The sequence below is a fragment of the Rhipicephalus sanguineus genome, chromosome 7 (genome assembly GCF_013339695.2).
Source record: "Rhipicephalus sanguineus isolate Rsan-2018 chromosome 7, BIME_Rsan_1.4, whole genome shotgun sequence".
Taxonomy (NCBI): Eukaryota; Metazoa; Arthropoda; class Arachnida; order Ixodida; family Ixodidae; genus Rhipicephalus; species Rhipicephalus sanguineus.
In genome coordinates this window covers 160,800,368-160,814,850 of record NC_051182.1, presented here as the reverse complement: position 1 = coordinate 160,814,850, position 14,483 = coordinate 160,800,368, and the positions used below count along the sequence as shown (strand labels likewise).

Here is a 14,483-nt window from a genome sequence, read left to right as displayed (position 1 = left end):
CACCTCTGTCCATTACTGGCGATTTTTTCTCCCCCTTTTGAAAATAAAAAGCAGAGTTCCAAGGACAGAAAAGAACGAAGCGTCCTGTGTTATCTGCTTAATCCTGTGGTGGTCACAGCAGGTGCATTTAAACACAAACAGTTTTGTTAAGATTTAATGTGTATTCAGAGCGCTAATAAAGCAGGACAATAAGCAACAACCACATCACAAACGCTGTGATGTGGTTGTGCATTTCTTCGTTGTATTTGATTTGGGTTGCGCTTTCATTTGTACCATGAAACTACTCTTCCAAATCGGTCTTGCTTGGCATGCATCATCAGCTAACCCAAATAATTAATCTCTTAGGCCACAGGAAATATAAGCGTGACAGATATTACCTTTCCGATCATGATGCTAAAAAGAGAAGTTGATTTCTAATTAGCTTTTGAAGGCCACGTTTTAAGTGCTTGGTCATCTCTTTGCTACTGACACTGCAAATTGCATTGCTGATTGGCCAGGGCTAGACAGCTGTTGATCATTACGAAAATATTGTGCTTTACTTCAAACTTAATTCAACTTGGCAACCCCGTAAAGCTTTCCATGCATAAAAATAACTAGTCTAAGAAAAACTCCATAGAAAACTTGAGTGCAAGTTGGTACCACTTTGCTTTGGCCAGATCTAGCTGCTGTGTTCTTTTCGTTTTTTTTCCCAAACGTGCAAGGCAGCAACACCTAGTTCAACACTGTAGGCAGCAAGCATTGCAATTTCTTCCTCAATATCACGTTACGTGAAAACTTTCAGTAAGAAGACAAATCTGCGCAGGACTGCTGGGCTAGCCTAGTGCTTTACCAGTAGCTTTCCTGCCCAAAATGGTACAAACTTGGTACTAGTGCTTTGGTACAAACCTAGCCTCTTGCCTGGAAAACAAAGGTTCTTAGGTGGTTGGAACACAGCCAAGCGTGAGCCAACAAGCAGACAACATTGACATTCATGTTGCGGGGTAATTTGCTTTGCCTGGAGAAGTTTTCAGCTGCAAATGCCAACCATTACAAATGATGCATGCTTTTCTGGGGTTCAGTCTATTTTAGATTCAGTACATTGTTTCTGAGGACCAAACACAGCGACTGTATTTTCATGCATGAGGACTGCAAGGAAATGTACAGGGCACATCATACACTAGACTGGTAGTTGTGACCATTCACTTATTGCAATAGCTTGCTATAACTTTTTGTACTTGCACCTCCCCAAGTATACACACGCTCTAGAGTGTGTCAGTGAGGGTCCATTGTGGCAACAACTTTTGTCAAAACGCGCTACAACCCATTTCACTGAAGTGCCACGTACACAGCCTTGGAGTAGAAGACAAACAGGCTGCAGAATGTGTACAAAGGTTTCATTCAAATCAAATAGTTAAAAATGGAAAAACAAATGATCAACTTGAGAGCCCAGGAAATGTTGCTAACGACAGGGTGGCGAGAGATGAAATGGACATGTAGACGCGAAGCCTTGCCCGAGGCTGCAAGGCTTCCTCAGCCACCCTGTCACCTTTTTTTGAAGCCGTATTTTTTTCTTTCGTAGAACAAGTCAGTCTTGGAGCTTCCCAGGTTCACAATCTTCGGACAGCCATCTCTCTGCAGTCAAAAAACAAACATGTCAACTGTCTGTTACAATTATCCTTAAGCTGCCAGTAGCATCAAGGCATTATCTTTTCAAGAATATCCTAAAACTAGTTTTTTCTCGGTACCCTTTAGAATTGGCACGTTAAACACAAGAAATGCATTCAAGACAGCATTTCATATTGGAGACCGTAGAAAAAAAAAAAGACTAGGAGAATGTTGGCCTCCCTGCATGGTTTGCAGTCAGGTACTGCTTGTGTACTGCAGTGGAAAATGACTTCCTAGAATTGTAGCGCCTTGTGTGAGAGTGAAGATGCATGGACTTGCCCTGATCATCTTAAGTAAAAGAAATTGGGTCATTTTGCCGTGGATGACCTCGGCTAGCCCACAGTATACTTGCGGACAACTTTTCTGGGCAATGAAGGAAAGGCTACGGGGGCGGAGCTACTGCACATGTACTGCTCCGCGAAGTAGTCCGGTTCAGCGCGCGTTTCGAATTTAGTTTTGGTTTGTGAACCTTCCGTATCTCCTGTGACGGCAGTTTGATTATTAGAGCAGCTGTCGCAGGCTTAGACAGCCACTTGTTAGTGAAATTCGCCACAAGTTCCTTCGGCGAGTCGTCTGAAAAGCTGGAGGCCGACGAGCGCTCACCTGAAGATGAAGATGTCGTTTTGACTGTGAGGTGCATGTAAAAGGTGTGACATTTTCACAGGCACAAGAACGCGAAGTGAAACTGCATAAAGTAAAACAAATATAAATATCTCCTTGGTGCTCGCTGACCCTTTTTTCAAACAGCATCCCGTAGAAAATAAAGTAATGTTGTCTTTTTTTATGCTCGCGTAAAAAACACAGACGCAATTGTAGGATTCTATTATTCAGCAGTAGCACACACATGGTTCGGCTCTGCAGCCTTTCCTTCATTTCCAAGAAAAGTTATCCGCAAGTATAGCGGGCATGTGAACTGTGCTCGTCTACGGGAGAAGTCTTCACACAATTGGCAATTGTAGGTGCAAAGTTGTAAAACATCAATGATGATCATAACCTAAGCAATGACTACAAAAAGAGTGAAATGGCCAAGTTGATCCAGGTCGTAAAACTTCTATACAATAATGACTTTTACACAAACTTTTAGTACAATGCCGCACGTGGCGACATCCCGCAGCTGCCGCAGTGACTATGCAGCTCGCGATGCTCAAATCAGGCAATGGCCGTGGACTTTGGGTTTATGGTGCGGTCATTTGGATTTATGGCATCATATGTCAAGAGAAGGAACGATTTCTAGCTGACGTTGAGAATTTATTGTAAATTCCAGGTCGTGTGCTGTGCTTATAATGTTTGGCTTGTCTGTTCTCGGAAGCCTCGACTACCGATTGGCAGCGTATTCTGACCATGCTGAAAAAGTGTTGCAGGGTCCCTTTAAGTGTTCATGCTGCCCCACCGTTGCAAGCGTGGTAGTGGATTAGCTCCGAGGGAAAAGTTCCACTCACGTCTTTCTCCTGGATGGTGCACTCCTTGCAGTAGTAGGCGTCCGAGACGCCGGGGCCTCCGCAGATGACGCAGCGGCCCTGGTACGATCCGTAGTTGCACTCGTCGCAGATTCGGACCAGGGTGCACGGCCGCACGTACGAGTCGCAGATGACACACTTGCCGTCACCTGCCAAACGTGAAACAGGAGCACAATGAAACCAGCTCGCACATGCAAGGAACACGAAAAGTTAGCATGGCAGGGTGGATGGGCGTGTGTTGTTTGTACAGCTGGCCGACATATTTTCGTCTCTGCGTAGTAGCGTGGGGACATGTGACCAGGATGTGTATAACTGTTAACGGTTCTTGACATTTTTCACAGGTTGGTTCGTCGTTTGTGAGTAAGAAGTTGTGTGTCAGGTGTGTGGGAACATAAAAAGAGGGGGACAAGAATGCTGTAAAACAGGTGGTGTAGGACTTTGTTGAAATAAGTTGCATGAAAGGTGAACGCAAACATAGCAGTCTTGAGTCTATCTGCATTGCAACATTGCAAACCTCTGTTATAGACAAACCTGGCTATTCCCGCGTAGTTCGTTTTAAAGGCCTGTAAAAAGATGGGTTAAGAGTTTTATATGGCACGTTTATTTCACTGTGACGCTGTGGATAGCCCAATTAACAGCACGTGAATCAACACAAGCTGTTTAGGTGTCCCAAGAGTGAACTAATGTGTACAGATAGCAAAATTATTTAAGGCTAGGCTAAATGACTCTGCTTGCTGTGAATGGCAATAGGGTGCTGCGCAAGGCTTATTATTGTCTATTTTTTATTGCAGATAGTCCTGCATATATTCGTTCAGATCTCTCATTGCCAGTAGGGAATATTCGAAACGACACGATTGCGCGCGTTGTGACCATCCGTGCCGCGAACAGTACGCATGAACACGACGGGACCAAACGGGAGAGCATCGGGTCGTAGTGATCTTTCACCGTGCGCGTTTTCGTTCCACAGAAGTAACGGAAGATCCGCGCAAATACGTCGCCGAAAGCACCTACGGCCTCCAAGGCAAGTTTTGTGAAGCCATATAATGTATCTCACAAAAAAACATGCGTTACAAGTTGTTTCCAATATAACTGCCTTTCACGCATCCTGTCGGTTCTTTCACAGCCTTTTCAACGTCGCTTGCACGAGAGATTGCTCTTCGCGATGTCAAACGTTGCGGGATCGTTTACTTACATTTCTCACACAGGCGTCCGATGGCTGCAAAGACAAGACAGGAAGACATGTTATAGAGTGCTGACACTACGCAGTTGCTACACAATACTTTCTCAATAGCTTGTAGCTCTGTTGGTTCATTTAAATGGATAATAACGTATCGTTCTTACCGACGCCGGCCTGTTTCCGACAGAAAATCAAATCTGGATGATGCTTCGCCATGATGGAAACTGACTGGCTTGGTTAGGATTGGATACGATAGCGACTGACTTAAAACGAATGCTTGATGTTTACTGCGTTTGTGCTAAATAAAAGGTACGTTGTATCACTTTCACTTCTACAATGCGCCACTAAAATCAATAGTTTTTAGGTTATTTTAAAATGAAATACTTAAAATACGTTCAATCATGGTGAAGTGCCTTAGTATTCGATTCGGTTCAAAATTGACTATTCAAAATTGCTTTCTATTTTTGAACGGCTTTTCAAAAATGGAAAACAAGAAACGAAATGCACGCAAAACAAAAGCATTCTCTTCTCACGTCGGTGTTTAATTTCGATTTTAGGTTTATGCGTCGCTTCGCAGTTTCGGTTTTGACTGCCGCTTTGTTTTGAGCGCAGAACGCGGGAACTTTGCTCGCCGTGCTCCTCGTGCGCTTAGGACATATTCGCCAGTAGAGCGTAGCTTCATGCCCACATGCAATGAGTAGTGCAGCTAGTTCAAGCGAGTGTTATGGCACTGAAGAGGATACGCGGCGCAAGCATCTCAGGGACTTGGAGAGAAGGGACGCAATGGACAGGATTTGTGGAATCCAAGACTTCGCTTCAAGCTCTTACCCGCGACTTCGCGGTAATGAACGTTTCTTACACAACTGAGTCATCACATTACAAGTCAGAAGAACGGCAAAGGAAAGGTATGTATTCTTCAAACTTCTCCGCAAAGCAAGTGGAAAACGGGCTGCCAGCTAGAAGTCTCATTTTATTCCGGTCTCTCTCTTTCCAGCCAAACTTGTGTTTTCTGCGTCAAAAGGTGCGGTTCCAATATCTCTCACAGCCCCTTTCAGGGTACTGTCTTCTGTCCATAAGGGCTGCATTTTTGGGAAGGATCGTCACAATGTGCAGTCACAGCAAGAACAAAACGTGAGTCAAATTCTGCATGAGGTGGCTGTCTGCGAAATATAAAACAGCATGCAAAAAAAAATAATAAAAAAAGAAGGGAGACACGTGAAGTGCAAGTTTATGTAGAGTGCAATAATGTTTATTTGGATATCAAAATATGAGCAGAAAAAAAATGAAAAAAGGAAACTAACCATACATAGTTTAAATAGACAAACATCCTTAGGCAAACATCAGCAGCAGTGAATAGCAGCTGTGAGGTGCATGCACAAAATACAATTGTTGTATTTGTCGAATATTTGGAAGCAGCCCCCCCCCCCCCCTATTCGGAGAAGCTTTAATTGGAAGACTCGGCGGCGAAAAGGAGGAAGAAGGGCAACCCGGGGGGATGCGTTTTCGGGGTTGCAGAAAGCGGAGAGCGTCCTTGACATCGTCGTTTTTACGACCTACACGCCCACCCCGTGAAAGAACACTGAAAGCCACAGGGACCGTGCCTTTCTCCCTCTGTTCTTCAAGTCCGTGGCACGTGCGGGGTGCAGAGAAACCTCTTTGACTGTACTTGTGTTTCTGTGTTTCTATTTTCCTTTTCATCTCCCTGCATTTCCGCCATAACAATCAAACAAATGCAAAGTACAAAAAATGGAACAGACTTTCACATTTGGGAAAGGGGACGGACTGCACATTAAGACATTCACACAACAATAACAGTTTTCACACAACAATAACACACACACACACACAAATAAGTAATGATCTGTAATATATACCGCAGCTCTTTAAGAGGAACATAGATATTTGTGGAGCGTACCATAAAGTAGTGCAGTGAGAATAGAATTTAATATAGCTGCACAAGGGTTTGTAAGATACAAATAGCTCAATATTAAAAGGTATGTGGCTTCCACAATTGCTTTTCAAAGTTAAGTGTGGGCCAAAAACAGAAATGCAGGTAGAACATATTTATTCTTCACGAGTTAACAAAGTAGTTTCGGTAATGTTGCCCAATAACAGCTAACTTTCTGGTCTCTCTATAACAGCTAACCCTGGCCTCTCTATCGTGAGTAATGTCAGTTTTATTTATAAATCAGCTCAGAGAGCAAGCTGATTACGTAAAAAGGCAATCTAGGTCAAAATTCTCTTCTAGGATGAATAACAACGAGACCTGTCCTCCCCCCCCCCCCTTTTTTTTTTCTTTTGTTGTACAGAAATCCTCCTGCATTGGCTCCTGTGACTGGAATGCAGACACATTCAAGAAAATGAAGATCAAGGTACAGGGAACCAAGAAGAAAGGCTGCCCAGCTACAATGCACATAACTGAAATTGAAGTCTTTCCTGAGCATTGTGTGAGTACAGAAATTAAAATGGGACCAAGGGATTGAATGAACAAGTAGAGTCATGAATGAGTACCACAAAAGTCATGAACAAAAGTCATGAATGAGGGCCAACTCGCCCAACTTTCAGTACTGTAGTAGACCTAAGGCCGGAAGACTTGAACTTAAGTGAATTTGTTTGAATTTTGGAAGTGATATTTAAAACATCATGCATCTGCAGGCACGTAGGCAGGGGGGAGGGCCAGCCCCCCCCCCCCCCCCCAAAAAAAAAAAAAAAATTTGTCCAGCCTTCTGTGTTCCTGGGCAACCTTTCTTCTTCTTTTTGCCATGGAAATACGTTTTTTTCGACCAACTAAACCTTGGACCCCCCCCCCTCCCCGAAAAAAAATCCTGGCTACATGCCTGTGCAGCTGTAATGAATAAAAGCTGCCTGCAAGGGCCTCTGTACGCTCAAGCCACACTGTACCTTCCCACAGGCAGCCCATGTTCTGCCACTAGTGGTCGCCGCTCCTGACATCACGAAAAGCAGCCCTGAACTTTTGCTTGAGCCGGCGACCGCCCATCTGTGTGTCTCTCATAGGCTGTTGCAATGTGACGTCTCCACAGCCAAAATAGGGCTTGCTCGAAGCGAAGCGGCACGCGAGGCCTTGGCTTGCTACCTCGCTTCTTGACATATCATTGAGATGACGCTGCTGTTTATGGAGACACATTCAGCACATGCAAAAATGTTAGCATTTCATGGTTTCAATCCTAGCAATGTGTCTTGTCAGCAATATAATAACCAACATTTACTTTCAACCAAATGTTCTGCCCTCGAAAACATCTGAGGCATCTCTGCGTAAGGTGCAATTTTGCGCACATGTTGCTTTTATGTCGCACATATTAAATTGCACATGTGCACTGCTTAACTCCCGATTCCTTGCCGAAACCTCGCCACTTGCAGCAATTCTTATATCGAAGCAGAACTTTCGTGTATACGTTCGAGTCAGGTTTCATTATGCTTGAAAAGTTTGCAAGCAGCAAGCATAACAATTAATGTTTGGTAATACAGACCTTCTGTGGTGGTTTTGTACTGGAAGGGAAAGAAAAAAGCATTCCTAGATTCCAGTACTTCATGCTTACTTTGAAGCTTCACAGCGTAATAAATGGGAACGTGGAAGCGGAAGTAAATGAACATGTTGTATACTTGAAGATTCACGCATGTGATCATTGATAAAGAGGATAGACTCTACAGCTATATTCAAGAAGCAAAGCATCTCTATGCTAAACCGTTCACAAATAATGCTCAAGCGCCGTAACGTACAACACTATTGCCACAACAGGCCCCTTATTCAATGGTCTAAGAACATTTGTGTGTATGTGCACATGCACATGTATGCTTGCAGCCATTCACAAGCATAGCTACAAGTAGAAATTTGAACCCACATTTGCAAGGAATATGCCATGGTCGTCTACTGTTGGTGATTGTTGCCGACCTTCTGTTGAACTGTTGCCAGCACTGAACAGACATCACATTGTCCAATCAGAGTGTGCATCTAGGCTGCCCATGCGACTCCTGCGTACATGGCTATTTGTGACCACACACTGTGTGGAGCAGCAGTACAGCTTGAGCATACAGAGGCCCTAATTCAGAATAGGCTAATCTTGTGAGGCGTGCTTGTTTACCACCTTGCCAGGTGTTGTGTCAGCTTAACACACAAAGTAAAACACAACCTCGGTTTCTGCGAATTAAACAATTCCAATGAGACTTCCAAGGACACTTGTGACAGCAGTAAAATGCAAAAATACGTAGATATGTGTGGCTTATGCAAGTTGTAGCGACACAAGGAAGTGATCATTCTCAGCCTTCCCATTTAGGATCCATTGTCCCAGAGGTTGCTTCATTGTGTTGGAACCCAGATAAGGCTCGAGTGCACGTGGCAGCCTTGCTTAGTTTGGTTTGCAACTCTGTTGCTGCCAAGTTCCTGAAAAGTATTTTATTAACAAGGAATGGCAAATAAGTAAATAAATAAATAAATAAATAAATATCCTAAGCTGGAATGATGACTAAGTTTTCTCCACTGTGAGTCAACACTCCTCCTATACAAATACCAGAACACCTTCCCTGCCCATTTACTCTCTTTCATTGCATTACTTTGCTCTGGCATGCCAACTAGTGGCAACTCTCAGCAAGGGTAGGCTTTCACTAGCCACCAATGGTCACGCATTCACTTTCAATTAGTTTATTTAACCTGGCATTTGTGTGCCCAAAGACGACATACACATGAATGACATAATGATCTAGCCTGAGTCTCAGTTAAAGGAGTCACACATGGAGGCGCACTGAATCCCGCTCTGCGCTACAAAAGCAATTTTAGGGGCGAAGCTCCTTAAGGCGGCACCCGTTCGTCCCTCGTAGTCGTAGTCGTAGTCGTAGTGCGTAACCAGTCTTACGCTTTCACCTCCAAGGTGGTGCCGGTGGGAGATTTTTCCTGCGCGTTGTTGAACAATAAAAAATTCGCAGCGGTAGCTAAAAGCCGACTTCTTCTGTCTCACATTCCCATTAGCAGCCATTCTTTACCTCCAAGGTAGTGCCTGGTGAGGTTTCTCCTGTGCGTGATTAAACAATAAAAATTTTGTTCAAAACGCCGTTGATTGATGAAATAAACCAACGAAGGCGCCAGATGTTTTGTAAAAGCAAAACGGAAGAACGCCAGATGTTTCTAAAGCAAAACGAAAAGACGCCAGCTGCTTAACGAAAGACGCCAGATGTTTTCTAAAGCAATGGTTTTCTAAACAATGAAAATTCACAGCGTACATGTAAAATTAAAGTGAGCTGCAAGTCGTCATAACTCATCGAACCTTTAGTATAAACGCGCCCGATCTCACGTCCGTGATGATGTACTGGGCAGAATTCACGGAAGATTCACAGTTTACCGATGAACCTCCGCAGCTTCGCCCACTCATCATCATTCACTCCGTGGATATGCTGTGATTTTTTTACCATGGTCAAGGGCATAAAGTTGTTTTGTGAATGAAGCAAGCATGCCGTGTTACATCATTCTGTGCGGAACGGGCACACCAATCAAACCACATGAGAGTAAACGTTGAAGTAAAGGCCTTGTTAATAGGTAGCATGATCGCAGCTTGTGTGAATTATGCAACAAATTACAGTTGTGCACTTGCGTGTTTTCAGTTGAACTTGCCACCTGATGCAAGCGAGAGAAGACGGAAACAAGCCTCAAAGGCGGCACTATCACGTCTGGCTGAAAAGCTGCAAACAACTGAAGGTGCATCTGAGGGGATAAGTGAAAAGCGCTACTACATTTCCCTCACATCCAAAGAAGGGCACAAGAACCACACCTTTGACACCGCACTGAGCCATGCCCAACCAGTTGACCCACGGGTGTCTGAACGTATACAGACACTGGTCAAAGGCGGAATAACGTCAGTCAAGGAGGTACAAAAGTGCATAAGGTTTTTTGTGCAAGATGTACTGTTTGCTAATGAAACACCACCTCCTGAGTCCTCCCGGGCATTTTTTCCAACTAAAAAAGACTTTGAGAACCACATACAAACAGCGCTAAGAAAAGAGAGGTTTAGCGATGAAGATCAGCAGAATGTCATGGCCCTCGTTGAGGATCTTAAAAATAGAGAGCCGACTGCCAACATGATTTTCCGGCCCTTCCAAATCCGTGACATCTGTGCCAAATGACAGCCTAAACGAAGAATGTGACATGGAAGATGACGACCAAGCTTGTATCCTGGCCAGAGAGTGCACAGACACACTAATGTTCTGTTATCAATCGGAATTCATGCGATCTATTCTTACAATGTATGCAAAAAATGTAATCTGCCTTGATGCTACCTACAAAACTACAGATTACGCGTTGCCACTGTTTTTTCTTGTTGTGCGTACCCCTGTAGCCTACGTGACTGTGGGCGCATTCATTGTGCAGTTTGAAACGTCCCAGCACATTGAAGAAGAACTCAAGATATTTAAACAGTGGTGCCCAGAAATGAATCCTAAGTACTGGATAGTTGACTGCAGTGTCACAGAAATGAATGCCATCACGGTAGCTTTTCCCGAAGCACACATTGCGATTTGCGACTTTCACCGTGAACAAGCCTGGGAAAGGTGGTGCACTCGCAAGGAAAATAATGTTGACAAACACCAAGCACTACCTCTTCTGCGCAAGGTTGCTCGAGCTGCGACAGAAGAATATGAAGCTGCCTTGCACAACCTGCAAGCTTCGTCTGCCTGGAAAGACAGTGAGCAGCTCCAACATTATTTTTCCCGCCAGTGGCTGCCACTTAAACAGAGTTGGGTCAAGTGCTTTATGACCGATCTTCAAATAACGACGAACAACGGAACGGAGGCCCAAAACAGAAAGCTTAAGGAATGTTACCTAAAAAATTGTTCCGGACGACGCAGCTTGGCAGGTCTCATTGACGTACTAACCGGCCAGTTTTTTCCAGACTGTGAAAAGGAATTTAATTTTATGAACGTCACCTCTACCAGTGACTACAGGATATTTCATGCATCAGTTCCGTCTTACCTGCACAATCGACCACCAGCAGTGATCAAGCACATTTCACAAAGACTTCAACACGCTGCTGAGTTTTCGGCAAGTGACGTGACACCAGGCGAAGAGCATGGCACGTTCATAGTGCAGTCCCAAACATTACCAGGGGAGACTTACGTAGTGAGCTTTATCGTGCCTTCCTGCAGTTGCAGAGATTTCATCAAGCACCAGCTGCCGTGCAAACATTTTTGCGCAGTTTTTAGTTTTCAGCAAGGCTGGGGTTTTGACAACCTTCCTGAAAGCTACAGGAATGGCCCTCTTCTGACACTGACTACTGGACTGAGCCATGGCGCGGTAGCAGCCAGTTCACTCAGCCGCAGCACAGAAATGGATGCTGCACCTGGTCACAGTGGAGGAGACGAGGAGAGCGGTGACCAAAGTGCTCCTCTCCTAGATGCTGGACCAGAGTTGTTTTGTGACCTTCCAAGGCACCAGAAAAGCGGTATGGGTCACAAAAGAAGAATGATTTTGTCAGGCTTAGAAAAATGCAAGGACATTGTTCACTACTGCAACAATGCGGAGAGCCTAGAGAAGGCACTCAAGTTAGTGGATGAGCTGAGTGGTGTTCTACAAGAGGGAACTCCAGCATGCCGTGGCCTCAGCTTAAGGTCCTCTCCCACTAAAGGGTGCGCCGGACAAAAAAAAAGAAAACTTGAGTCCACTTCACACATGCGAATGCGGAAGTTACAGAAGTACATTCACCCCAACAAAGAGCACTGGAGGACAAAAGGAAGAGTTGGAGCAAGGGCCGATAACCTGCGGCGGGCATACGTTATGCCTCCAAACCAAGTGGAGTAGAACGTTGCCGACAGATTTTTTTCAGGGGGGGGGGGGGGTCAACCATACCTCATGTATGTTGCTGCGTGTGTTTGTATATGTGCGTGTATATATACGCAAGCAAAATGAGCTGAACTCCCCCCCCCCCGAAAATTTTCGGGGGGGGGGGAGTTGAATCCCCCCGACCCACCCCCTTACTGATGCATTTTTAGTAGGACCATGACAAAAAAAGGCATCCGATATTCCAATGTATAAATATTTCACTCTGCCCTATGACTGCCAATTATTGTATTGTGTCGACAGTTCTATGGCTGGCATTGTATTGTGCTTATGCATTTTATTTTTTAAAGTGAAGCAAATATTTTAAACGGACTGACAACCAGTCAGAACCTATCACAAGACACTGGTGGAAGTGGAATGATTGTGAAATATAGTGATGTAATTGAGCATTCTTTTTGCGATTTGAGTAGAATTTGTATTTTTAAAGGGACACTAAAGGGCAAAACGATTTTTCTCATATTAGTAAAGTACTCTTTCGCAATCCCAAAAACACCACGCTTGCTGCGAGAAGACGCTTAGTAAGTGAGAAAACGAGCAAAAACAAAATGTGGGGTTTCCACACCATTCGCCGTGACGTCACATGTTTTGACGGCACCTACTGGGACTATGTAGTTCCTAATCGGTAAAAATGAAGTAAATCGTCCTCTGAGGGGCCATAGACTTAACATACCAAGTTTGAGGTAATTTTGTTGAGCCAATGGTGCCAAAACACGATAAGTACACTATGAAATCCGTGACATCATGCGGGGAGATTTCGGCGCGAGATTTAGAAATGAAACTTTGAACTTGATTTTCTCTATTAATAAACCTATGATGGCGAAAAGAATGACATTATAGTTCTCAAAGCACAATTTATCGATCTAAACAGATTCATTGTTTCCCTTTAGTGTTCCTTTAAATTGCGTTTGAAAGTCATGAAAAGTGGCACATTGTGTCACCAGGAGACAAGCCTTGCCACAGTGTGAATGAGTCTTTCAGATTGCTGCTATTCAGGCACACTACAATTTGTGCTCATAAAGTAAAAGGAGTTGACACTGAGAAGGTGTGCTGCTTTTGCAGCAACAAAACCGTATCGAGCCCTGCGTGTGTGTCTTTGTCAGCACTGCGGACAGAAAAATTCTGGTAAAAGATGTTTCATAGCGTTTTCTGTGTTACCATTCCATGATTATACACTCGGACCAGTAAGCTTTCTGTTGCATTAAATAAAACGGGTAACGTAAAAATTGGTTGGCAGTCTCTTTAACAAAGGTCAAAATAAACACAATACATCAAGTTGGCATCTGCACGGCCACAGAATAATCACCTCAACTACAATGGCTACATATTGTAACACCACTGCCAGCATGAACCAAACACAACATAGATGAAAAACCTAACAGCATGGCATGTCATGTGGTCGTCCGAGGCAGCCATACTTCCAGCTGAAACCATTTTACGGCACCGCTTCTCACGCTTGGCACACTGCCTTGTAATACAAGCTTCTCGTGTTCCCACAAGTTGTGCAAGCCTTTATTTAAGAAGGGTGTCGACTTGGGCTTGTTGGTTTGTCATTCTCGTAAACTGTTGCACGCGAAAGACGTAGACAGGGAACACAAAAAGACACACGCGGAGCGCACACTGTCAACAAATTTTACTAGCAGAGCGACGTGACCTTATATACCTGGCAAAACCCAATGCGCATGACAGCAAGTACATACCAACAACACCAGGCACGTAGCCAGAATTTTTTTTCGGGGCGGGGGGGGGGGGGGGGGGGCCCAAGGCCTAATTGTTCGAAAGAAAGTATTTCCATGACAAAAATAAAACAAAAGTTGCCGGGAATATAGAAGGTCGGACGAATTTCGGGGGGGGGGGGCGGCCCCCCCCCCCTCCCTTGCCTACGTGCCTGAACAACACGGTCCACTCAATATACACGTGTTGTGCCACACAGATACGCGATTTCCTTGTCGGAAAGTGAGATGGACGCTTGGCTGACGCATTTTTCTTTTAAGCCCAAGATCTTGTGAGCCTCGATGATGAGACGCGACATTTCGTTGTTGCTATTTACGATTATGTTGCACTTGTGAAACTGTGGGATACAGCCACAATTATTGCAATGAATTGCAAGCCATCCCTCTGTTTTGTTTTTTACATTGTTGGCGTGCTCACGAAGCCTGTCGTTTATACAACGACCCGTTTGCCCTACGTAAGAACGACTACATGTTAACGGAATTTCATAGACGAGGCCTTCATTGCATTTCACATATTCAGTTTTATGGTTCTTAGTGCAGGTTTTCTTATCTTTACGATTTGGGTTTGTCATCTTGCACACCTTGGCAAGTTTCTGTGGAGCGGAAAACACTACTTTAACATCTGCTCTTTCGGCGAT

The 14,483-nt window shown here is 44.3% G+C and overlaps 2 protein-coding genes across 2 annotated transcripts in view; one reads left to right on the top strand and one right to left on the bottom strand.

The window, feature by feature from the left end:
• Nucleotides 1–14,483, top strand: part of LOC119399222 (caskin-1) — a 512,467-nt gene that overhangs the window by 323,029 nt on the left and 174,955 nt on the right. The gene's annotated exons all lie outside the window — the stretch shown is intronic.
• LOC119400423 (PHD finger-like domain-containing protein 5A) lies at nt 1,377–4,497 on the bottom strand. Its single transcript, XM_037667448.2, has 4 exons — nt 4,443–4,497; nt 4,294–4,317; nt 3,084–3,250; nt 1,377–1,611 (listed from the first exon to the last, which is right to left on the bottom strand). The coding sequence occupies exons 1-4, from the start codon at nt 4,492–4,494 to the stop codon at nt 1,522–1,524; spliced, it is 333 nt and encodes a 110-aa protein (XP_037523376.1). The 5' UTR covers nt 4,495–4,497; the 3' UTR covers nt 1,377–1,521.

Excerpts from the sequence above, each read along its gene's own strand:
- LOC119400423 (XM_037667448.2), bottom strand. The coding sequence starts at position 4,494 with ATGGCGAAGCATCATCCAGATTTGATTTTCTGTCGGAAACAGGCCGGC. Across the intron at positions 4,318-4,442 it reads TCGGAAACAGGCCGGCGTCG|CCATCGGACGCCTGTGTGAG; the intron begins GTAAGAACGATA and ends TTGTCTTTGCAG. Across the intron at positions 3,251-4,293 it reads CGGACGCCTGTGTGAGAAAT|GTGACGGCAAGTGTGTCATC; the intron begins GTAAGTAAACGA and ends CACGTTTGGCAG.